The sequence below is a fragment of the Dermochelys coriacea genome, chromosome 5 (genome assembly GCF_009764565.3).
Source record: "Dermochelys coriacea isolate rDerCor1 chromosome 5, rDerCor1.pri.v4, whole genome shotgun sequence".
NCBI classification, from domain to species: Eukaryota; Metazoa; Chordata; order Testudines; family Dermochelyidae; genus Dermochelys; species Dermochelys coriacea.
The window spans coordinates 56,832,981-56,858,057 of NC_050072.1; the positions used below are offsets into that span (position 1 = coordinate 56,832,981).

At 39.7% G+C, this 25,077-nt stretch overlaps 1 protein-coding gene across 2 annotated transcripts in view; it reads left to right on the forward strand.

The window, feature by feature from the left end:
- RASA1 (RAS p21 protein activator 1) overlaps nt 1-25,077 on the forward strand; it is a 126,533-nt gene that overhangs the window by 88,975 nt on the left and 12,481 nt on the right. Inside the window, exons 16-23 of one of the 2 annotated variants that reach the window (XR_006281782.1) lie at nt 15,325-15,497; nt 15,806-15,965; nt 16,183-16,325; nt 17,165-17,280; nt 18,623-18,709; nt 20,635-20,702; nt 23,764-23,852; nt 24,515-24,700. Coding sequence is in view for 1 of the 2 variants with exons in the window: in XM_038401509.2 (XP_038257437.1) it covers nt 15,325-15,497; nt 15,806-15,965; nt 16,183-16,325; nt 17,165-17,280; nt 18,623-18,709; nt 20,635-20,702; nt 23,764-23,852 (836 nt within the window). In the remaining variant the exon portion in view is untranslated. The remainder of the gene's footprint in view (nt 1-15,324; nt 15,498-15,805; nt 15,966-16,182; nt 16,326-17,164; nt 17,281-18,622; nt 18,710-20,634; nt 20,703-23,763; nt 23,853-24,514; nt 24,701-25,077) is intronic. The other variant, XM_038401509.2, reaches the window with a different exon arrangement.

Sequence of the window (25,077 nt, forward strand, 5' to 3'; positions counted from 1 at the left end):
AATCATGTTTTGCTTTGGTACTTTGTATTTTCCTGAAGAAAGATTGGTTGTTAGCTATTAAAATATGTTGAATTGCAACTAAATATAATACACTAAGTTTGATGCTTTTTTTTTTTGCCAACTTGGTGAATATGCCATATGTATACACTCTTATTTAAGCAGTTTTAAGAATCTGAATAAATGTAAGTTATTTTTTCCTTTTTTAATGATGATAGAAAATGGTGAAAAGTGCATTTCTTATTTACTAGATTTTTTATTATTATTATTTGTAATTTGTGTCAAGCTCTAGTGGGATGGAAATTCAGATTTGATTTAAAAATGCTCAAAAACAATTTAATTTTTAAAAATTAAAACTACCTTAAGTGCTGGATACAGAAGAAAAAAATTTTTCTCATAAAATTTATCATAACATTTTGCATTTAAAGTGATTTATTAAGCAAAGGAAATATCTGTAGTAAGCGACTTGAATTGATTGTGTGGTCACCATGTTCGTCAAGATTTTAGAGCTAATAGATCTCATCCTCTCATACCTATTCATATGTTGGGAGAGGAAAATAAGCTTTCTTGCTTTTTTCAACTCCAAATTGGTTTCTTAACTTTGATTTACCTAGACATTAGCTGAATAAATTGAATATGAAATGGAAAAAAAAAATTCTTTCTGCGCCTGCAGAAGAGGCTACTGTTGTCAAAAGTTGGTTTAGCCCTTCAACAAACTCTGGTTCCAGGAGCTTAGCCAGTGACTACCACCAGTTCAGTGGTTTGACTTCCTTTAAAACCTGGCAACAAATATATGCTGCTTATTATTATTTTTTGTGTTTAATTTAAATGATTTTAATAGATTATAATTATTTTAGGCCTTAACACACAAATTGTGAATTTCAAATACAATTTTAAACAGGTTTATTTTAAAAAATACCCTCGCATTTAATGTACATAAATCCAATTAAAATCAATTTTTTAGTTTTTTAAATTGATTTTATCCACGCCAAAACAATAGTCACACAACAGAAGATAGATTTCTGCATTGCATTTTTGCAATTACTGTATATTATTAGTGTATTCATTCCTTAGAAGTACCTTATTGACATATTCAAACTTTAGAAATAGTATATGTTCTCATAACTGCAATAAAATGGTCAATAACTTAGTTCAAAATGATCTTTTGTCCAATGTCTCTCATTAGATGTATCCTAGACTAGCTATTACACTATATTATGATACTACCTCTCATCAAGCAGGAGGAAATAGGCTGTGAATCTTATCCTGTTCTATAAAAGGCAAGACTCCACCTAAGCTAACTTTCTTGATCTTTTGGATCTCTCCCAAGACTGGCAATATGGAATTTGCTTAGGTCTCTCCGGTTCTTTGCTGTTTCTAGCTGGATTAGGAGGGAATAGGAGGGGATGAAGGAAAAGGTAACAGGAAAAGTGAAAATTCTTTGGTTTCTAACAAAGCCTCAGTACCCTATTGATCCAACTAAGCCTGCCTTGTCTCCTGTGTTTCCCTATTCAGGGCCCCTCTTTGTCCCATTCTTGGGCTCACATGCTACAGCAATCTCAGCTGCCACTTTGAGAGTTGGACGTGGTTCCCTCAGGCCTAGCGGCCCCTTTTTCTGCTATAGCAGCTCTCTATCCTAGCACATTCCTTTCCCCTTGATGTCCACACAGCCTGCTCATCATTTGCCTTTTTGTTTCTTCTCCAGTAAGTTAATAGCAATATAGAATGCATCGGATTGTACCGTCCTCAAGGGCTTGCCCCAAGGAGTTTATAATCTAAGGGTTAGTTCTTCTTTGAATTATTACACATGTCCATTCCATTTCATTGTGTGTATGCCCAGTGCACTGAAGCCAGAGAACTTATCTGTTGAGGCAGCAAAAGCACCCTCCCGACATTTGTGTTGCTAGCTGAAGGAATAAAGGGACTGAACCACCCACTATCCCTCAGTTCCTTCTCACCACTTGTAGTCAATAGTCGGAGCTTGTGTGGCTTATCACATTTTCTTCCCGGTCTCTCTAAAAAAGAAGTGTTTCCTTCACTACTTGCTGTACATAGTTCATTTTTGTGTACTTATTGTTAGTAGTACTTGTTTTTGTTTCAAAGTTCGGTAATGGGGCATGCCTAAGTCCCACTGTTCTGGTTCTGTAATAATGCTATGCCAATCAGCAATCCCCACTCCTACTATCCAAAGTGTTTGGGAGATGGACGTGTGACACAAAAGTGGCCTATCTACAGGAAATTTAAATCCAGGACTAAAAAGTTGAGAGGTATGACTTTAGCATCTCCTTTACGAAAGCTACACTGCACTGCTCCTCGGAACCCAGTCTCTCAGTATGTGTGGGGTTTCAGACTCTATTTCTGTCCAGCCTTACAAGTGTTTCCTCATTAGAGAAAATCGGAGATGAGGCCCCATTCTCCTTCTCAGGTACCACATAAATGGCAGAAGAAGTCAGATTCTTACCGTTCTTCTAGCCACAAAAAGCTCTCTTCATCCACTAAGTCTAAGTCTCCAGTTGTGTCTTGCGGAACGTAGGCAGGTATCAAGGTTTGAGTACATGCTCTGGCTAGGGGCTCCCGCATACTCTGTACTTCAACTAGCGATGTAAAGACATTGACTCTGGCACCGTCTTCAGTGCTGTTGAGACCGACTGCCTTGCTGGGATCACCTGCAGCATTGACTTTGTCTGATGCATACATCTGTGCCTCCTACTTTCTTGGTACCAACAATGCTGAAGTGATGGTGTGAAGGCCAAAACAATATTGGGGTTCAAAAAAGTATTAAATAAGTTCATGGAGGATAGATCCATCAATGGCTATTAGCCAAGATAGTCAGGAGTGCAACCTCATGCTCTGGGTTATCCTAGCCTCTGATTGCCAGATGCTAGGAATGGATAACGGGTTGGATCATTCAATGATTGTTTGTTCCATTCATTCTCTCTGAAGCACCTGGCATTGGCCACTGTCAGAAGACAGGATACTGGGCAAGATGACCAAAGGTCTACCCAGTATGGCTGTTCTTATGTACTCTATGGCCAGGGACCTCTTTTGTGTCTCAGTCCCAGACTCATCCCGTATGCAAGATGTTGAGGTTTTGGCACTAGTCCCTCCTTCAAAAGCCCTGGTGTCTATAGCCTTCTAAGCACTAACAGTCTCAGCACTGTCTTATGTTCTGTAATTCTTAGTACCAGCTGTGACCAAAAGCTTGGCAGTCCTTCAAGGCTGATGTATGGTATCATGTAGGAAGGCCTCCGATGCTTTCTTCAGTACTGTCTACGTCCCATTGATCCAGAACCAAGTCCTCTGCCTGGTATTGCACCTCCTTGGTCTTCAAAGTACAGTTGCTCTTCCTCCAAGTCTGAGGTGGGGTTCTATAAATCAAGGTCTCATTACAGAAAGTCTTAAGTTGCTTCACATTCTTCCTTGTATAATTGAGGTCATGGTACCAGTACTCACTCAGAGACAGAGGGTACCTTAGAATTGAGTTCATATCAGGTCTGGCAATGGCCTCTTTGGAATGCTTTCATGGGGTATCCCTCCAGACTCTAGATCGTCTCCTAAACCCAGTATCTTTAAGTTTCCACTGAGAGGGCAGATTTTATTTGGTATCGATCCTGGTACTGTGCAGGTTGAGGAACTTTACCTACAGTAGCTTTATCTCCATCTTATAGAGAGGTCCAGCAAACTTCAGATTGGGCAGACACTGTGATGCCATTGTTAAACACTTCCTCTTCTTCTCCAGGTGAGGCCACGGTCTCTGAATTATCATTCCTGTTTCCTGATGATTACAAAACATACAAAGAGCTTATGGAAAGAGTAATTAGCTTTCTGGGTATACAAGTGAAACTGGTGCAAGATAATCCAGATAAGTTATTTGAACTAGAGTGGTACTTCCCACAGATGAAGCCCTCTTGGAAACCATTAGATGGTAAACACCTTACTTCTTGCCACCTACAGACAAAGGAATGGACAAAATTTACCAAGTACCTTTACAAAAACATGAATATTTGTATTCACTCCCAACCCTGGGATTTTTGCTAGTGGTGGTTGTGAATGAGGAGGCAAGGCAAGGCTGATCTAAGTCTATTCTTAAAGATGCAAAAACTCCTCTTTATTTGAGAAGAGGGGTTATTCATCTTCCTGCTTACAGTTTAGAAGCTATCTTGGTTTGTTAGTGTTTTTTTTAACTGGGACACAATGTGTGATGGTGACTACGGTCACTGGGCGACATGCTTCTTGACTGGAATCATCCAGTATACCGACGGAAGTTCAATGAACTATTGAAGATGTACCCGTCACAGGGCCAAACTTATTTCAAGGAATACAGATGATGCTCTGCATTCTCTTAAAGACTCTGGGTCATCCCTGAGAACCTTAGGTATTTATTCCCCAGTCCCTAAGAGAAAGCAGTTCTGGCCTCAATTCCAGCAGAGGTATCTGTTCTAACCACAAGGCATCAGAACAATCTAAAAGATGCCACAAATCTCAAAGGATGAGATCACCTTCTCCTTCTCCCTTCAGTTTTGGCTACCTCTAAACCAGCTGCATCTAAGAAGTCCATTTAACTCTTTAGTCGAGGCAACTATACTGTTCAGTGATTTCTCCTCCCTTTGGCAGCAAATTTTTCCAATTTCTAGGTACTTTGGCTCACTGAACAACAGATCAGTGGACACTAAGCACCGTGGAACTGGAATATACATCTAGCCTTTGTTCCCACTTCTCCTCCCAATCCCTTTTCAGGGACCATTCTGACAAGACTGTTCTCATTCAAGAAGTTCAGTTTCTTTTAGAGTTAGAGGCCATAAAGGATGAGTCACGTGATGCTGACTTTGCCAATGACATTGTTTTACTAAGTATCATGTGGAATGGAATGATTGCCTTTACATCAGAGGTAGATCAGGAAGCAGCAAAAACCTTGTTGGACATCTGGTCAAGCAGAGGTCTCCAGGCCAAACTAAAGCGTAGCTTTGAACACTGTATGGAGCAGAGACTTGGCTTATGACAGTGGATAACAAAAGGTGATTGGAGGCTGCCCATCACAGATTGCTGAGGAAGATACTACACATTTCATGGAGAGATAAAATAAATAAGAATAAGGGAGCTGACAGAGCAGAACATGTTAGAAAATATTGTCAAAGAAAGAAGGCTCAGATGGTTGGGACATGTACACCATATGGAAAAAGGGAGACATGCAAAGCAAGCATTGAATTGGGTACCTGAGGGTGGAAAGAGAGAGTGAGGAAGGCCAAGGAAGAACTGGAGAACACACTGACAGAGGGTATTGAATGTGCTGGTATCACTTAGGAAGAAGTACAAATAGCAAAGACTATAATCAGTGGAAGAACTGGGCTGCCCAGTGTGTCAGTGTCACAGGAGGAAGGAAGGTAAGGATGGTTACCCTAGCATCTATCATTTGGGCCCTAGATCCAAATGACTGGTATGCTGCCCTCAACTTAAAGGATGCTTACTTCCATGTGGCCATTTACCAAGGTCACAGGACATCTGTAAGGTTTGTTATGGCAAATGTATCAATTTACACTCCTTCCCTTCAGCTTGTCTGCAGCTCCTCAAGTCTTCGCAAGGTGCATGGAAGTGGTTACGGCCCATCTCAGGGAGAGAGGCATCCTCATCTAGATGACTTGTAGTTGCAGGGTTGATCCATACATTAAGTGGAGATAATCATCAAGAAGATCCAGTCCCTCTTTCGTTCAATGGGCTTGTTGATCAATAAGGACAAGTCAGCTCTTCTCTGTATGCAGAGCTTGAATTCATAGGAGTGATTCTCAGCTCCATCAGAGCAAGGATATATTTAGCTCAAGCTAGGTTTCAGGAAATTTTGGACTTGTGCTAATATCTCAAGGTGCATGCTCATACAATGGTAAGGAACTTTCTGCAGGCTTGTCTACATGGTATGGCCATGCACAATACATGTGTGGGGTGTGTGATTTCTAAAGCACACTAATGTTATGCACTAATGGGTCCATGTAGATCTTGCTGATACTCACTAAAAGTTCCCTATAGTGCTTTAACATAGTGCTGTTTAAAGTGTACTAGGGAACTTTTAATGTATCCCAGGGGCTGGGGAGGGGGTCTTCTTGGACCAATTAGTGTGCAACATGTTAATGCACTTCAGAAATCTCACCCCCCTAGTGTGCATTGCTGCATTTTGTCAACAAGCCCTGAGACTTCTGGAACAGGTGGCAGCTTGCATGTATGTGACTCAGCATTCCAGACTTCACCTTAATCATGCAGAGGTTGTTGAAGTCTGTTTACTGTCTCTCACATCACCTGCTTGACATGCCAGTTCATGTGCCTGCAGGTGTCTTGTCCTCCCTAGATTTCTGGATGGATCCATGTGTACAGAGGGGTTTCTTTCACCCCAGCCCTTCCCTCTCTCAGCTTTGGTCACAGGTGTCCCCTTTCGGATGGGGAGCTTACCTGGGAGACTTCCGGACTCAAGGGCTTTGGTTGGATCAGAAACTCTCTCCACATCAGTGTTTGGGGAGCTCTGAGCAATCCACCCAGTGTGTCAAGTATTCCTTCTGCCCATCAAAGGATGTGCCGTGCAAGTACTCATGGACAACACTGCTGCTATGTCCTACTTGAACAAGTAGAGAGCTGCCAGATCAGACCCTCTTTGTAAGCATACAGTGGACATTTGGAGTTTCTGCATCAAGAATGTGATCACACTCAAAACATCTCACCTCAGAGAAGTTCAGAACTGTCTGAAATATTATGTCAGTAGAGATCACAAATGGTCATTCAGAACGTACATAGCAAAGTGCATTTTTCAGACTTAGGGAATGCCAGAACTAGAACCCTTCGCTAAAAAGGAGCAGGAAGTGTGAGCTGATCCAGGGCAGTTCACAGCCCTGGGTACGTATTGGATGCCTTTCTCCTGTCCTGGAAGTGAAAAGTTCTATATGCTTCTCTCTCCCAACCCCATTCCTCTAGTTGTAAGTGTTTTGTGCAAGCTCAGGCAGGATCACACCATTCTAATTCTGATAGCACCAGCCTAGCTTTGGCAGTACTGGTTTTCAGACCTTCAGAATCCCTCCATTCTGAATCCCATACCTTTGCCTTATGTTCTGGACATAATATCACAGAACTACAGCAAGATGATGCATCCCAATCCTCTTAGCCTCCATGTCACAGCTTGGATGCCTAATGGTTAACTCCTCAGGAAACAGAATATTCCCTGGAGGTTCAAAACATTCCTTTAAATAGCAGAAAGCCATTCATCAGCTATACATACTTGATGAAGTGGAGAAGATTCTCTGTATGGTCCAAGCAGAAATATACTCCTCCTTTGCAGACTTCCAAACAAAATCTATATATTCTGGATGAATAAAAGTGAAAGGTCTCTGAAAGTTCCCTTGGCAGCCATTTCTGCATTCCATCCTCCACTGGAGAGGAAGATCTTTTTTTCCCCCAACCCCAAAATCTTTTTGATTTTTGAAGGGGTTAGTCAGACTCGTCCCACATTTAACAGACCCCGCAACTTTTAGGGATCTAAATTTGGTTTTGTGAGCTCTAACGTACACCCCGCTTTTTGAAACTCTGGCTACTTGTTTGCTTTCTCATCTCTCGATGTAAGTAGAGTGTCTGGAGTTTCCACCACCAGGAGAGTGACAGAGCTGTAGACTCACCATATTCTATAAAGATAGCCTGTTTACATCCAGAGCTTACATTTCTTACTGAAGAGGTGACTGATTTTCACCTAAATCAGACTGTATACTTCCAACTTTTTTTCCAAAGCCTCCCTCTCGTAAAGAGACTTCATATTTTAGACACCTGCTGGGCATTAGCTTTTTATTTGGACATGACTAAACAGCTTTGTGTATCCTCTCAATTATTCATCTCCTTTTCTGATAGAATGAAGGAACAACCTGTCTCCTCTCCTGGATCTCTCCCTATATTCTGCTGTTATGAAATGGCTGCGGCTTCTACACCAGAGAGAGTTTTTAGCACATTCTACAAGAGTACAAGCTGTGACAGCTGCTTTCTTGGGTCAGGTACTCATCAGTGACATTTGTAGGGCTGCAATTTGGTCATCTGTTCATACTATCATGGCTGCTTATGCTCTCTCTCAAGCTTTGAGATAATGCTAGATTTGGGAGAGTTGCATTGCAATCCTTGTTCAGTTAGATTCTGAAATCTTCCTCCATCTTGAACTGCTTGCAAGTCACCTGAAATGGAATGGACATTTGCAATCATTTGAAGGGGAAAAAAATGGATACTTACCTGGCGTTACACATGTCCATTCCATAACCCACCCTCCTTCGTTTCTTCACTGGATTCCAGCACGAAGGTATTGAAGAGGGTTGAGGCAGCTCCATCCCTTTGTACCTTTTGCTAGCAGCAAGAGAACACGGAGGGCGTATGTGCCGCTCACCCCGCCCCCCCCCCAAGCAGGCACTTTGGCTCTGGTGCACTTCATGTGCACGCACCTGAAGTAGAATGGACAAATGCAACAAATCTCAAAGAACAACCATAACAAAACAGGTAAGTTTCTGTTTTGATTCAGGAGAATAAAATGCTTTTCAGGTTTCCAGTTCTCCAGGCTCAGAGTTACTTCTCAGCCTTTAGTGTGGTTCCTGCTGTTCAGTCTGCCACTTTGCAGGCATAGCTTGTGCCTGTCTATAACATAGCTCATCCCCCTTGCTCCCACCTCCTTGCTATTCGTTCGCTGTCTGCTTCCCTCACTTGCTGTCTATGTGTGCTGTTCATGTTGCCTTTACTGCCTGACATATTCCTTTGGGGGGTTAGCCTAGACTCCTCCCAAGAACTGCACTGAGTACATTCCTGTTCCAGCATGTTCAGACTTACCCTCCCCATAGCCTGTACACTTAGCTCTCGGAGCAGGTTTGCTTTCTGCAGCACAAGTTTTCTTTTGTGCAGCAAACACTAGTATCTCCTTCAGTCCTGGTCCCTCCCCCTTTGAATACCTTTACAGGCTCTTTAACCCACCTTTGAGCTCCCCCAAGATGTATCCCATTTGGAAACTTCTATAGAAAATTACGTTGTTGCCATTTGGACACTTCAGATGAATATAAGAGATGATCCCACAATCCCCTAATTCCACTCCATCTCTATTCTCTATCCACTACTCCTTCTTTAAATACACATTGATTTAAGATGCATGACTTACCTCAAAGGCCCAACAGTTGGATAGCTGTCTCTCTTAGAATGAAACTGTGGATTTGTATGAGTCATCAGATGAGCCACCATCAGTGGGAGAATTCTTCTAAGTTAACTAACCCACTGAGGCTGTGATCTATAGAACTTCTAGCTTCTTGGGTTTGGAAGCTTACTATCTCCCTTTTCCATCAGCTTAAAAAAGACTCTTCTGGAAGGCTGTTCTCTTAAGTGAAGCTGTTTGGGAGGCAGTGAACCAGGAGAGGAGTCTGACAAGGTAGTTAGAGGCTAAGATAAATAGGCTTATAGAAATGTAGGTCTGGAAGGGACCTTGAGAGGTCATCTAGTCCATCCCAGTGTGCTGAGACAGGACCAAGTAAATTTAGACCATCCCAGATAGATGTTTGTCTAATCTGTTCTTAAAAACCTTCAGTAGAGGGGGTTTCACAACCTCCTTTGGTATTCCAGTGCTAAACTGCCCTATAGTTAGAATGTTTTTCCTAATAGCTTACCTAAATCTCCCTTGCTGCAGATTAAGCCTGTTACTTTTTGTCCTACCTTCAGAGGGCATGGAGGACAAAGATCGCCATCCTCTTTATATCAGCCCTTAATGTATTTGAAGGCTTTTATCACATCAACCTTCATCTTCTTTTCTCAAGACTAAACTTGCCCAATTGTATTAACCTTTCCTCATAGGTTAGGTTTTCTAAACCTTTTATCATTTTTGTTGTTCTCCTCTGGACTCTCTTGAGTTTGTCCTTATCTTAAAGTGTGTGGGCCCCAAAGTGGACATAGTACACCAGCTGAGGCCTAACCAGTGCTGAGTAGAATGGAACAGTTATTTCCTGTCTCTCACGACACACCTGTTAATATATCCCAGTATATTAGTTTTTTTCGCAACTATATCATATTGTTAGAAGTTTGTGATCCACTGTAACCTCCAGGCCCTTTTTGGCAGTTACTTCTTCCTAGTCATATATTCCCATTTTGCATTTGTGCATTTAACTTTTTCTTCCTAAGTGTAGTATTTTGCACTTGCCTTTATTGATTTTCTTCTATTGAATCTTATTGTTTTCAGACCAATTGTCCAATTTATCAAGGTCATTTTGAATTCTAATCCTGTCTTCTAGAGTGCTTGCAACCCTTCCTACCTAAGTGTTATCCGCAAATTTTATAAGTGTATTCTCCACTCTATTATCCAAGTAATTAATGAAAATATTGGTTAGTATTGGACCTAGGACAAATTCCTGTTAGACTCCACTAATTATGTCCTCCACGTTTGACAGTGAAATATTGATAGTGTGACAAAGTTCCTTCTCTACCTTGGTGGATTTTGCACTTATTGGCGGATTTGCTCGCCTCGGAGATTCACAGCAGCCCTCAGTTTGGCCATTTTCGTGAACCCACAGTCCAGGTCAACTCCTCCAGTATCAAGTAGGGAGTTGTGGGGAATGGGGGGGAACCCGGGCCTGTCCTCTACTTCGGGTGCCAGCCCAGGGCCCTGTGGATTGTAGCTGTGTGACAGCTACAACTCCCTGAGCTACTTCCCCATTGCCTCCTCCCAACACCTTCTTTATTCTCACCACAGGACCTTCCTCCTGATTGATAACGCTTGTACTTCTCAGTCTTCCAATAGTACGCCTTCTCACTCTGTTTCTTGCGCCCAGCTTCTCTTACACACATCACAAACTGAAGTGAGCTCCTTTTTAAACCCAGGTGCCCTGATTAGCCTGCCTTAATTGATTCTAGCAGCTTCTTGATTGGCTGCAGGTGTTCTAATCAGCCTGTCTGCCTTAATTGTTTCCAGAAAGTTCCTGATTGTTCTGGAACCTTCCCTGTCACCTTACCCAGGGAAAAGGGACCTACTAACCTGGGGCTAATATATCTCCCTTCTATCACTCTTCCTTAGCCAGCTGGCCTGACCCTGTCACAATAGCTACTTTTTGAATATGGTCTTTCAAGCAGTTGTGCACTCACCTTATACTAATTTCATCTAAACCACTTTTCCCTAATTTGCTTTTGAGAGTATCATGTGGGACTGTGTCAAAAGCCTTATTAAATTCAAGATATATAATTTCTTTGCTTCCCCCTATCCACTAGGCCAGTGACCCTGTCAAAGACGGAAATTAGGTTGGTTTGGCATGATTTGTTCTTGTCAAATCCATGATGGATATTAAATATCACCCTATTATCCTTTAGGTGGTACCCTTAATTAAAAGTCTTCACTTCCTACTGAGTCTGTGGCTTTGCTCCTGATTTCTGTGACAACTAGGTGAATGCTTCTCTGAGAGTCTCAGGAAATCATAAGCCCCCCCCCCCCCCTTTGAGTTGATTTCCAAGGTTCTTCTTTGGACCTGAGCAATAGTAGATTACCTGAGTTGCAAATGCTATGATTCACCATCTGGAGGTATCTTTGGGATGTCTCCTTTGAGGCCCACCCAACAGGTAAGGTGGCATTTCCATGCTGGCTTTTAGAGCATGGATATGGTATTGGAACAGTGAGAAAAGTAACAGGTTCCTGTCCTCCATAATAAGGAGCAGCTATTTGAGAGAAATAAAAGCAAAAAAAAAAATTGAGACAAAAAAAATTCTAATTCCAGTGAATTCTGTCCCATAACTCAAATCATCTGTAAGCCACCTTCCCTTTTCTCTCCCCTGGTAGAGATAATTTTCTATATTGCCCTTTTCCCTGTGTATATCTCTTCTCACAGACAAGGATGATAGTCTTATCAGTAACTGACAGGGTATTCTTTACCCAGACCATATCCCTGACTGCTAGGCGAACTGTTGAAGGTATGACTTTCAACATGTGAAACTTATTTAAAGATAATTTGGTTTTCTGTAGTCTTCTCTTCCCTCTTTTTTAGGGCAAGGAGGAAGTATCTAATCTCAGAGAGGTGAGTAGAACCTCTCCTTACGAAGGACAGGATGATTGACAGTTTTTCTTGCTTCCTAGTAGATGGACTCTTATAGCATACTAGTGCTTTTATTTAGGATGGGGAATAAGAGACTGTCTTACCTCACATTACCACTAAATAATTTCCCCTTATTAAGCACTTACTATGTGCAGTATAAATATATTTTCCCAAAGAAGCTTTCAGTCTCTCTCACAGACTTTGTGCCAAACTGCCAGGCAGCAATTTTGGAGTCTAGGCATCACTGGAGGACAGCGGTGCTCCTATCACCTCACTTTTCCCCAGTCATTCCACTAAAATGCTCCCTATGCTAAAGTGTGAGTTATGTACTGCTGGTTCTATTCCATTTGTGTTTTTCTTTGTACTAAAAAAATCCCTAGTCAACCAGTTAAGACTGTTTTTCCAGCAGTGAAAATCAGACTGAGGGGCCAAGATCTGGCCCCTTATCTTGAACTGTTGGAAGTTACAAGGCTAAGAAACTGATACAGTTTTTTCAATGTTTTAATTCTCCTGCCATAGGGCACAACAGTATGTGTCAAAAGGTTAGTGTTGTTTCAGGATAGTGTTTTAGTATTTGTTTTGTTTTTGGAGATTGCACATTATGAATATTCATTACACACAATTTCATAGTTATGTTCTCTTTTAAAGAGCCTATAATGTATTCATAAATAATTTTGCAAAACATTTGATTGGGGAACCATTCTTTTTAGTCAATACATATTTTCTGTATTTTTCTGACACCAATTTGTGTTTAAAATCTATATGTAGCATGTAAACATAATATGGCTGGCTTAAAAAAAAAAGAGTTCTGTACTGATCCTTGAAAAATCTAAACTAATAAAATGTGTTGCTAAACTTCATCTTCTGCTTGTTCCCCACTGAAAGCTACAATGCTCTGTCATAATTGCTTTTGGTAAGGATTATCATCGAAAGATTAAAAACTTCAGGTCAGGAATAAGCTCAGTAGGAGATGAACTATTTAGAGAGCTAGATACACAAATCCTTTAAAATAACTGTCATCTTGTGTTTTCACTGGGATGAAGATGGCATACACTATTTTTATGTATAGAAAAATCAATTGTTAGTGTTTCATCGTAAAAGGATAGACTGGAAAGGAATACATTTCCTTTTCACTAACAGTAGCCTGTTGTTCAGTACAGTGATCCAGTATGGTCTCTACAAATCACACCATTCTTAGCAATTGTTGCTAAGTAGGATGCATTTATTTTCCTTTAAGGCTAATTAACACATATTGTGTGATAGACAGCAACTGCTCTGCAGTCCCTCTGGTCATGTCTTTCACTTGGATTTTAAGTATAAGCATCAGGGCTGTAGTATTTAAAGTTTGAGCTGGGGAGATGTTCTAGCTTGGAAATGCTATCACAATTAAAAAAAAAAGAGAGAAACTTCAGAATAAAGCCTTATTACTCACTGTTCCTATCAAGTAAGGTAATGTACCTGTGCACCTCACCTGACAATAATAACATTTGTGCATCAGCAAAACAAAAAAAATGAATATTGAACCAAATGACGTGTGAAGGCATTAAAATTTAGACTCTGCATTTTGGGGGAAAATATTCTTGAAAATCCAAGATTCATGTAAGTAGAGGATTGTGCTTACCTAGCCCAAAGAGATAACCCATTCACGCTTGCAGTAGGCAACTAGTCAACTAGAAGATGAAGCATCTCACCCATTACCTGCCTGAGTTGGATTATCCCATATCAACCCATATCAAGGCCAATGAGTACTAGCATTGCCACTGGAAGGTCCCAAAGGATGCACAGTGGAGGTGATAGTATTCTGTCCTGTTACCTTGACATAGTGCTCCAAAAATTAGGCAAATTGATGGCACATGATTATTATTATTATTATTATTATTATTATTATTACTTACGTTACATAGCACCATCTGTATGCATTATGTTTGGCAGAGAAGTAAGATGACAAGCTTGTTTCCCAAGGTGTTTACCGTGGAAAAATAGACATCTCATAATGAGAGAGAAAAAGAAACAGACACTGCCTGGCAGGTCCAGGCAATCTGACAAACAAAATGACTTGAAACTTGGGCTATGCCTCTTAAAACTTCACAGGAGTATTTATATAGGATGTTACCTTCACCTAGTGTCTCTTGAGGCCTGTCAGTGAGGAATTGCCTTTTCAGAACAGCCAGCACTCATTCTTGAAGTAATCAGCCAGTAGGAAAGGTGCTGCATCTTTCTACCAAGCTGCCAGGTCAAGGAGTTAGTTGCTGTGGGGTGTGACTGGCAGTGGATGGACTGGTAAAGGTCATTGCTCTGTTTTAGTTCTATTGATTAGTTATGTTCCTTGCATGACTTCTTAGGTGATGGTATAATTTATTATTCATATTAAGATAGTGCCTAAAAGCCCCAGTCATGGACCAAGGCTGTTATGCTAGGCACTGTACAAAGACTCATTCTTTCACCTTTTAATGATTTTACCATTCTTGGACTGACTTTTGAAATTCACCTAGGCTGTCAGATACATGTGGGAAGGGACCCCTTTGTCTTCACTGTTTATAGTACTTGGCATGGTGGGACTCTGATCCTTGATTAGGATTACCAGATATTACTATGATACAATATAAATAATCTGGGTGAAATCATAGAAACTAGGGACCACAATGATTACCTGAAGAGAAACACTTAGTGTGAAGTGTCTTATTTCTTTTATTAAAAAAAAGATAATTTTCTAACTTTAGCATCTCAGTCTGGTTTTAAGTGAATGTTTAATTTAATCCTAAAAATAATAAAAATTAGATGTGTGACATCCATTGTGTTATGCTGATTTTGTTTTAGAGAGGGGGGGAGAAAGTTTGTCCTGCTTAACAGCTAAGTAAAGCAATGTTAGAATGAACAATGTGGAGGAATGAGCACAGGATGAGAATCAAGATGTCTAGAGTTTTAATTCTAACTCTCACTGATTCACTGTGTAACTTTGAGCAATTCACTTCTCCTTCCTTTCTCCCCCTTTTATATGGATGATGAGCATGAATTTGTTAATGCCTGTATAGTGGTTTGAACAGGTAACAGATTCTAAGTATTACTCTTACTTAGACTCCAATCTGCAGGGGTTTATTAAAGGTGTAATTTACCAGAGTAGAAGTATGACATTCTAACTTCTGTTTCATTCATTAACTAATAACAGTAAAATGCAGTGAATGAGATAAGTGCACTTGCAGTAAATTAATATTTTATATTTAATACTAATGCCATCCTTGCTGCAAGTAACTTATTCTGAACAATGTTTTTCTTTAAGTGTTCATGCGTTGTCAGTTAAACCGGTTACAGAAAGGACATGCAACAGATGAATGGTTTCAGCTGAGTTCCCACATACCGTTAAAGGGTATTGAACCAGGATCTCTGCGTGTCCGAGCACGCTATTCTATGGAGAAAATCATGCCAGAAGACGAGTACAGTGAGTTTAAAGAGGTATTAAGTTACTTTGACAGTTTAATTTTCCTTGAAAGTTATTTAACATGCAAAATTAAAACATTTAAAATAGAACCCATTAAATTAAAGTAATTGTCCAGCCTGGCAGTTTAACAGTGTACAAAGGCTAATGTGTTTTGTATTTCGAGGCTGATCTTAATTATACACCCTTTATGAAATTGTTAATGCACTACTCACCAAGCAATATATAGTGATATCTTCGCGGGAATAGGCTCCTCTTGTCAGTTTGTCTGAAGCTGTGGTATACTAGAATTCTTAATGTTACAAGGTTTAATTTTTCTTTTTAGCTTATACTACAGAAGGAGCTGCATGTAGTCTATGCCTTATCACATGTATGTGGACAGGACCGAACACTATTGGCTGGCATTTTACTGAAGATTTTTCTTCATGAAAAGCTTGAGTCATTGCTCTTACGAACACTAAATGACAGGGAAATAAGCATGGAAGGTACAGTACAAATATGTTAATTCTAAATTTCATTTACTAAAATGTCGGAGAGAAAATTATAGTCTAGCACCTACTTTTCCCACTTTGTGAATAAATCCAACTATTAGGTGTACATAACACTTGCATGTGGCAATTTTTTTCTTCCCCCTCCATTCATCCTTTAAAATGAAATGAAGTTACATATTTATTTCATAATGGTAAAATATTATTTCTTCAGATGAAGCTACAACCTTATTTCGTGCTACCACGCTGGCAAGCACTCTTATGGAACAGTATATGAAAGCTACAGCAACAAGTTTTGTTCATCATGCGCTGAAAGACTCTATTTTAAAGATAATGGAAAGCAAGCAGTCTTGTGAGGTGAGAACTTGGATATATCTAATTATGTTCTGAAACACTTGGCATTGTTGAAGAAAAGATTATTGAGTAGGGGTTGTTCAGATGTTCCATATTTTGTCTAAATTACTAGCTTTAACCTTTCTGAAACTAAATTCTGATTACATCAGAAATCCCAGGAATTAGAAATAGAACTTCTCATGAAAGTGCTTTCTATATTTGGTACTCTTCCTAAAAATGTATTTGAAAAATGTGCACAGCTCTGCTTTTTAATGTAAATTTTAAGGATTTTTTTAAAAATTGGAGCAATTGTTCTTTCATTATAGATTATTCTAAAGGGATAGCTCATCTCTGTCCTGATTTTGAGAATTTCTGGTCAATTCAAGGAGTGATTGGAGTCAGTTTTTGAAGTAATTTTTTATTTAAAACTTCATTGAATTAATTACTGATTTTTTTTGCTTATCAATGCAAGTTTATTTAAACCTACCCTACTAGTTTCCTCTTTTCACCCAAGACTTAAGTATAAAGTATAAAGGATCAGTGAACCAATCTCCAATGAATTAAAATAAATTTTGAGTTTAAAAAAATGGATATTGAATGTTTTTATACTTAGCATTGTGCACACTGTTTGAACTCAAGAGTGTTGCCCCTCCACGTTTTTGTTTGCCTGCCAGCATTGAAGCATAAGTCCCAAGAGGCTCCACAGCCCTGAGGCTTATGTACGGCAGCACAAGGCTTTACCACAAATCAAATCAAATTTTTGCCTCAAATCTTTAATATTTAATTAATCTTGTAGGTGCCTAAATCTGTTGGTATTTTAGAAAAGAAACTTCACTTAACATGCTGATTTTTCTTTTTTGTAGCTAAATCCTTCAAAGTTAGAAAAAAATGAAGATGTGAACACTAACTTAACTCATCTGCTGAGCATACTTTCTGAATTGGTGGAGAAAATATTCATGGCTGCAGAAATATTGCCTCCGTAAGTTAGTGCTTTGTATAAATAGCTGTTCAGATTCGATCAGAAATTTCATTTTGCATAACTATCTTTGTTTCTTACAAAAATTGATGTAGCAGCATGCCCTCTGCTCATCTATTGTAAGATTAATTTCCTCAGTTTTTGGGGCTGTGTCTGAGCACATACCAAATTGCCTCTGCATGACAGGGAAAAGCAAAACAGTGTATGCTAAGGGTTGAATTCTATTTGCTGCACAAGTGCCTCTTGCCAGCTCGTGCATGAATTAGCTATTAAACGGTGGTAACTTTTCTACCTTCCTTATTGGAGGAAGAGTACCATTATAACTAGTAAGGGAAAAACTGGTTGGGGTAAGGAGGGATAAAAGTGGCAAAATTCTGTGTTCCCATCATGGAGGCAGGGATTCTCAGGCTGCTATGGGGGGACTAGAAACTAGAGACCAATTATAAAGTGGCTGAATTGAACACAACCTTTTCCCCACCTCTTCCTGCTGAAAAAAGGGACATTATGGCATCACTAAAACTATGTGCATGTGGTGAGATGACACTTTTACTATGAAAACATCTGTATTGATCACCAGTGCTGAAAGTTTAAATAAGAGGTATAGTTTTAGCCTTTTGAGACCACTAATTTAAACTAGAGATAGTCATAACACAAGTTCTACTTCAAATTTAAAACCCTGCACTTACTCCATGGTTTAATTGTAAATCAACTTATCTAAAGTTGTCAGCATTTTGTGCGTTTTATCTTCTTTAATCAGTTTATTAGTTCACTGCATCACTAACAATTAATAAATCATAAGCAGGGTCCTGTATTTATCCGTGGTCAGATACCACTGAAATGTTTTGTGTGTGTTAGTGATAGTTTCAGCTGCCATGTTGTGCTGTGTCTCCTCCAAGGAACTGTAATTCTCCAATATGTATGTAACAGACTGGAAGTATTTGCCTGGAAGACTCCACTTTGTTCTCAGGTGTTCTTCTTGGGAGAAGGCTAACATCCTGATGTGATTACTTTTAAGCACATCTGTAGGTCCCATTGAATTTAAATGGAAGTTCCATTCACCAAATTAAACCTTTCATATAATTAATTTTTAATGGATGAAACACAAACGAATAAGAATTAAAAACATTAGTCTTTAATCAATCCCATTTGTTCTTTGACAAAATGAAGCCCTGCTTGAAAGCAGTGATACAAATGCTGACAAACTACCTGTACAAAGTATACACAGATGTAATCTTATGTTGGTGAAAGGCTTTCTACGGTATTTGTAAGTGCACATTTATTTATGGCAATAAATATTTTAAAATTGCTTAATGTGTCAAGGCTATTAACTCTACTATTTTGACAGGACACTGAGATACATTTATGGGTGTTTGCAGAAGTCTGTCCAACACAAGTGGCCAACCAATACCACAATGAGAACCAGGGTTGTTAGGTAAGCTGCTTGTCATTTCATTTGTTTGCATGTTATAAAAGTTCAGGAAAAAAAAGGTCTTGTATTGAGGAAGTGACACACATTGTTAGTACACTAGTTAGTTTAGCTTGCAATGCCTAGTAATTTCAGCATCTGTAATGCATGACATTGAATATTGGATTTTAAAACTTCCAAATAATGCAAGTAAATTCAAATTGTTGTGTTACTTTCCTTTTCACATATTTAAAGAGGATAATATCCTATAGTTGGGTATGAAAAGAGACATGAGACTGATATGCCTTTGAAACAATATAACTGCATTGTGATAATGTTTGTGGATATCAGAAAATTAACTTATTACCTCTCAGTAGGCTATGTAGTAATGCAGTGCAGTCTATTTAAGACTGGTCCACTTAAGATTGTAAAATACAAAAGAGAGTTTCTTAATCAAACACACAGATTCACTATAGTTTTGTTATTGCTTACATTTTACAAGGCATTTTCTAAACTGCCAGACAAATGATTGTTTATCAGGATGTATAAACTGTCTCCAAGGGTTAAAACAGGCACAGCAATAGTTTTGCACAGATGTTTTAATGTCTTGGCCTGTGCACTAACACAATATCACCTTTAATGTGCTTTGGGGTAACTGATCAAGATAGCAGACTTAAGGGGAAAGCTCTGCTTTAGACTGTGAAAGAAAATTATTACTGATCCTCTTCTGATTAAAATATATGAAAGCAGCTGTTTGCAGTTCTCTGTAGGTTGGGAAAATCTTCCTTTGCTAGACAGGTGGCTACAGAAATGTAAATCTCAGTTGTCTGCAGAGGTCAAAAATCTCAACCATTTGCATGGTTAAGTGCTGACTCAAAGCTAAGGGAAGTTATTCTCTGTTCTCAGATCCATTTTAATACTTTTGACTGGGAACTTTGACTCTTTTCTTTTTACTTTGACTCTTTTCTACTGCTTTGTTCTTTATGGAACTCTGGGATTTAAGGCAGAGAAATGTAGGGCTGAAGGGAGACATTAGGAAAAGGATTCCTTTTCCACATTGCTGCAAAGAGAACTGTCCTAGGAAATGCAGCACTTGTCAGATTTGCCAGTTCATTATGTTTCAGAGGAGCTCAGTTGCTTCCTTGTAATTTAGAAAAACAAATTGGTATGGATAATAGCAGAAACATTCATAGTAGTTGAAAAACTAGAACCAAAACTGGAGGGGGGAAAAAAAAAAAGAAATGTTATTTAGATAGGCTTCATCACTAGGGACCCGATAGTAGAGGGACTAAGGAATGCCTTTGGAGGAATGTCTATGGACTTAGTGGTTTTGATTAGCAACACAGTTTTTCCTCAATTGTTTGACCTTGGACCTAAGATCTTGGGCTGCAAAGTGGACAAGGGAGAATCAACTTAATGTAAGGAGTCATCTGATATTGTAGAGGTAGCAACACAGCATTTCTTCTATGCTCCAAACGAAAGTTTGGTGGTTGAAGCAGTGATGGCCACAAGAAAGACTGGATGCACCAATAACAATGTTCCAGAACACTCAGTGTCAATACTGATTTACTTGGATGCTGAACTGACCAATACTGAGCTGAAATATTCAGCTTTGGATGGGAAAGCCAGGCTTTCATGGCTAAAGGCCATGTTGTGCTTTGGAAGGTGCTGTCTGCCTTAGTCATGTGCTTTCCCCAAAACAAGCATCGGGAGCTCAGAAACCCGTGCACAAGCATATAGATCTGGCCCAGCTTAAGAGTGAGATCAGTCTTCACTGCAGGTGTGATAATAGCAAGATATTTTTAATTAACAAACATATTCACAGCATCTAAGATGACTAGTTAAACTGTTTTAAAAAGATTACTATTTCCACACCACCTTAAATGAATATACAGTTTTACGCTAAATACAAAAACTAAATTATCGAATAAAACACTTTTCTCCCCTTTCAGTGGCTTCGTTTTTCTCCGACTGATTTGTCCTGCCATCCTGAACCCAAGGATGTTCAATATCATCTCAGGTGACTATGCACTTCAGACTTTGAATACGTGTTATTGGTACAATATTTGAAATGAGTTACCTTAATATGTCACTGTGCTCACTATATCTTCCAGGCCAGACTACTGGCCATTCTTGCTGAATTATATCTTTAATATTTCATGTTGCTGCATGGCTTTGAACACTGTTTGCCCAAAAAATATTTTAATTGGCTTGATTGGTCTTTTTGTTATCATTCTCATGGTTAAATTTTCTAATATTCAGGCATCAGCAGAAGAAATAGATAAAGCCTATGTTTCTGGCTTAACCACAGTCTCGTTTTAAGAGCCTGTAAAATATGCCCTGCTAATCTGAACATGATTGGTCTAGTAGAGGGGGCCTAAAACTTCATTGCACTGCGACTCCTTTCTGACAACAAAAATTACTGCATGACCCCAGGAGGGGGGACCAAAGCCTGAGCTCTGCTGCTCCGGGTGGGGGGGCCAAAGCCCAAGCCCCAGTGCTCTGGGTGGGGAGGCCAAAGCCCAAGAGCTTCAGCACCAGGTAAGGGGCCTGTAACCTGAAGCCCTCGGTCTTCGGCTTTGGCCCCAGGCGGTGGGGCTTGGGCCCTGGGTGGTGGGGCTCAGACCAAGGCCCCAGCAAATCTAAGACAGCCCTGGTGACCCCATTAAAACGGAGTCACGACCCACTTTGGGGTCTCGACCCACAGTTTGAGAACTGCTGGTCTAGTAACAATCACAAATTACTTAAACTTTTGTTTTGCCTTCAAATAGTATTTTAATTTTGTTTCATAATTAAATGCCGAGAAACATAAAATTGTCCAGTGGTACCTCATTCCCTTCCACAATGTGGAGAGTGACTAAACTTAACCCCTAAAAGCAAGGAAATACAAAGTTTGGGATACATGCTACCCCCAGGATGCAATTTAATTCAGCCCTATTTGAGTGAAGCCTCAGTCCACCAACAACACACATACTAGAACTCTACACTCTTACAAATGCTACAGAACACTTTAGAACAGAACATGCAAGTTGGCAAGGGCCCCCATTCCTGGCTCACCCATAGGAAGAAGGTGCAGGGAGAGGTGTTCGTTCCTGCCAGTGAGTCAGGGAACCAGGGATCCTGGTTCAGATGTGGATGTCAGGGAGAAGGACTCATAGCCTTCCACTCCTAAACCACTCCCAGCACATGCCTTCCCTCCCAACTTCCCTCTCCTTACTCACCTCTCCTATCACCCTTCCTATTTATCTCAATCCCCCTTCCCCTTACTGCAGCCCCAAACCCCTCTTCCTGTATTCTCCCCACTCCTAAACCCTCCTTTCAACCTCCATGTGCACTGCTCTGACATACACCCCTCATTCCCCTTCACTACTGTAAATTCTCCTTCCACTCCATCCCTTCACTCTGCAACAACAACAACAAAAGAATGAATGTTATGAACAGTTGTATTAGGATGACTGAATATCGGGGAACTCTTGACCAAATGATCTAGTGACTTGCTTTCTTTTTATCACACTGAGTTCCATTGTTCTGGAAACATGATTATGTTATGCTAACTGTCTTTCATCTTCCCTTATTTAACCAATGCTAATTTTTTGACAGTATTTCTGAAGTAAAATGAGACTCAGCATATGGATTTTAGAGCAATTTAAAAACTAGAAATGTTGGTCTTGGGGCAAAACTTCAAAAAACACAATGTAGGCAGAGAGTAAGTAATGTGCACAAGATACTTTCCTGAAAACTGCCAAATGTAGGCTCTAACTTAGTGCATAGGTGCAGCTCAGGTTCAGGGACTACAGCACGTCTCCTTGAGCGACCTCATTACTGTGACAACACACTGCCTGGAAACTCACTTGCTTTAATAGCACCCTAGTTTTGTTGAACATTCACATTTCAATCTGTTTGGCTTGGCATTTTTTCCATCCCAATCTAACTTGCCAAACTGTCAGGTTAGTAATTCAGTTTTGCCTTTCAGAAGGGGGGCAATGAGTACTGTGCACTAGCTGAGAAAAAGGCCAACTGACTGAAATCAGCTGTGAGATAATTAGAGCCATATTTGAGCCCCAGGTGTCTGTAGAAAGCTACAAGAATTTTATTTTAAAATAGTGGTTTTTTAGGGAGCAGTATATCAGGAATCCCTGGCTAAGGTGACCCCAAATCTGAATCACTAACACTTTGCAGCACCCCCAGGGTGTACTACAGATTACATGACAATCTGAATAAGTATTGTCATGTAAAATAGCCTTTAGAATAGTCCCATTTAAACAAAGTGATACTCAACTTTAATGATAGCAGAGCCGGCTCTCTGCTAATAACCATCTCCTAGTACTAACATTTTCACTGTGTCCCATTTCTGGCAATGGGATGGACGAAAAGAAATCCTAGCTGCTTGAGATATATCTTCAGCACATGAATTCTTGCCTTTTGATTAACGTGCATATGTTTACTGTACAGATTTACAGATAAAACTTAAGTTGGTATAGGATGTCTAGCTTGTGTTCCTTTTTCCATTGAAAGGAAATGGGCATGGTTAGTAATTTTTGATTTAAAATATAAATTAGTAGCCAGAGTTACATGACACTGCAGGATCACTTGCATGTGGATATAAAATAAAGAGCTCCAGTGTCGTCAATCTCTTTAGGTATATTCTTGAACTGAAAAACATTCATTAATCTGATGATGAAGCACTATCCTGCTGTAAAGAAAACTTCCAATTTTTATAGACGTTTTTTGGTTTTTACTTAACACACAAAGGCTAAATCTCCATCTCTAGCAGCCTTTTCAGAAACCATTACTTTTTCATTTGAGCGTGTGTGGAGTGTATCCAAGGATGATGGGATTTTCCCCCCACAGATAGAAAAAACTATCCACTGCTGTAGAAAGTCTGGTTTGAAAATACCATATTGATTTCCTTTCATGCCCCCCTTCCCATGCAGTTCTGTTTGCAACCACTTTATTTTGGTTGTAATACCAGGATCACTCTTTGAGTATTGGATAGAAAATGAATATTTTGACGTGACCAACTGTACAAGATTTTAATTGTCGTTTCAATTGAAATCAGCTGTGATATGTGTTTCTCTCAGATTCTCCTTCTTCCACTGCTGCAAGAACACTGACGCTGGTCGCCAAGTCTGTGCAGAACTTAGCAAATCTGGTTGAGTTTGGAGCTAAGGTGACTATGAATAGTTAAACTATAATTAAAGAATGTGAAATCTTTGCCATATATAGCATAGGTCAAACAAGTTCTAAAATCAATGATCCATAAAATCTAATATCCATTTAGTGAGGTGTATTCTAATGTTTAAGTTAGTTTGGTCCACATGGTATGAAAGTTTAACCCCAGTTATAAAATATTTCAGATATACAAAATCTTTGTTCCCAAAAGCAAGCAAATGCTTCCATTGAGATGATTTCAGAAGCAAATCAATTTCCCTCTTTCTGGAGGTGCTGATTTTTTCAAAAAGCTTTGCTTGCAGAGTGTATGCCAGAAGTGCTCACTACAAATCATAACTAAATTTAGGGAGAGAAACTGCAAGTCTGCCTCTTGATATGTTCCGATCTTAAGTCTTGTGAGTAGTGGAGTGTTTCATGTAAGCCTCTTATATTCATCTTTTGGTTGGTTCTTTTGGTTTCTGTTCTGTGAGCATTTCCTTTCTTAATTGTGCTAAGGTCTACAGATCCATTACAATTGTCCTTCCTCCTGCTTCTGGCTGTGGGGCAGGAGCAATCTTGTCAATCACTGGCAGCAGAGGAGTGCTCTTCCTGCTGAAGTTCCCTTCACTGGAGACAATTTCCAGAGCTAGGATAATTTAGCTCTGCTTTCCTAAATTACAGATTGTGTAAACTATAGTTTGAGGAAAAGGCATGACAGCTTCTGCTACAGAATGTGAGAAATTTTCCCTAATGAAAACAAACCTACATCTTCGTATGGTAATTTCTGTGTTTGCTCTGGATGCCAAATTATCTCCAGGGTAGACTGGATCTTTGGACTTTACTTACTAAAAGAAAGGAATTTTTCAGGTGAGAACAGAAATTTTCCTATACTTCATTATGCTACAGTCTACAGATCCATTACAATGGGATTTTCACAGTAGTGTGCTTCAAGATTGGGAAGTGGGATCATCTTTTAAATATGGACATCCAAAATAGGTTATATTATATATTGTCTATCTCCTCCTGGACACTAGGTCCGGAGAAGACTTCTTCCAATAAATGGCATTGGCTAAAAGATTGGATTGACCATTAAGTAGAACATGGGTGAATGTATGTATTGATGGCTACGTAGCTGCCTAGCAGATCTCAACCCAGGAGACATGCCTTCACTGTCCACAGATTCAGTGCTGATATCGTGCACAATACTGAATTGTCTGATTGGAGATAGTAGCTATCGGAGGTTT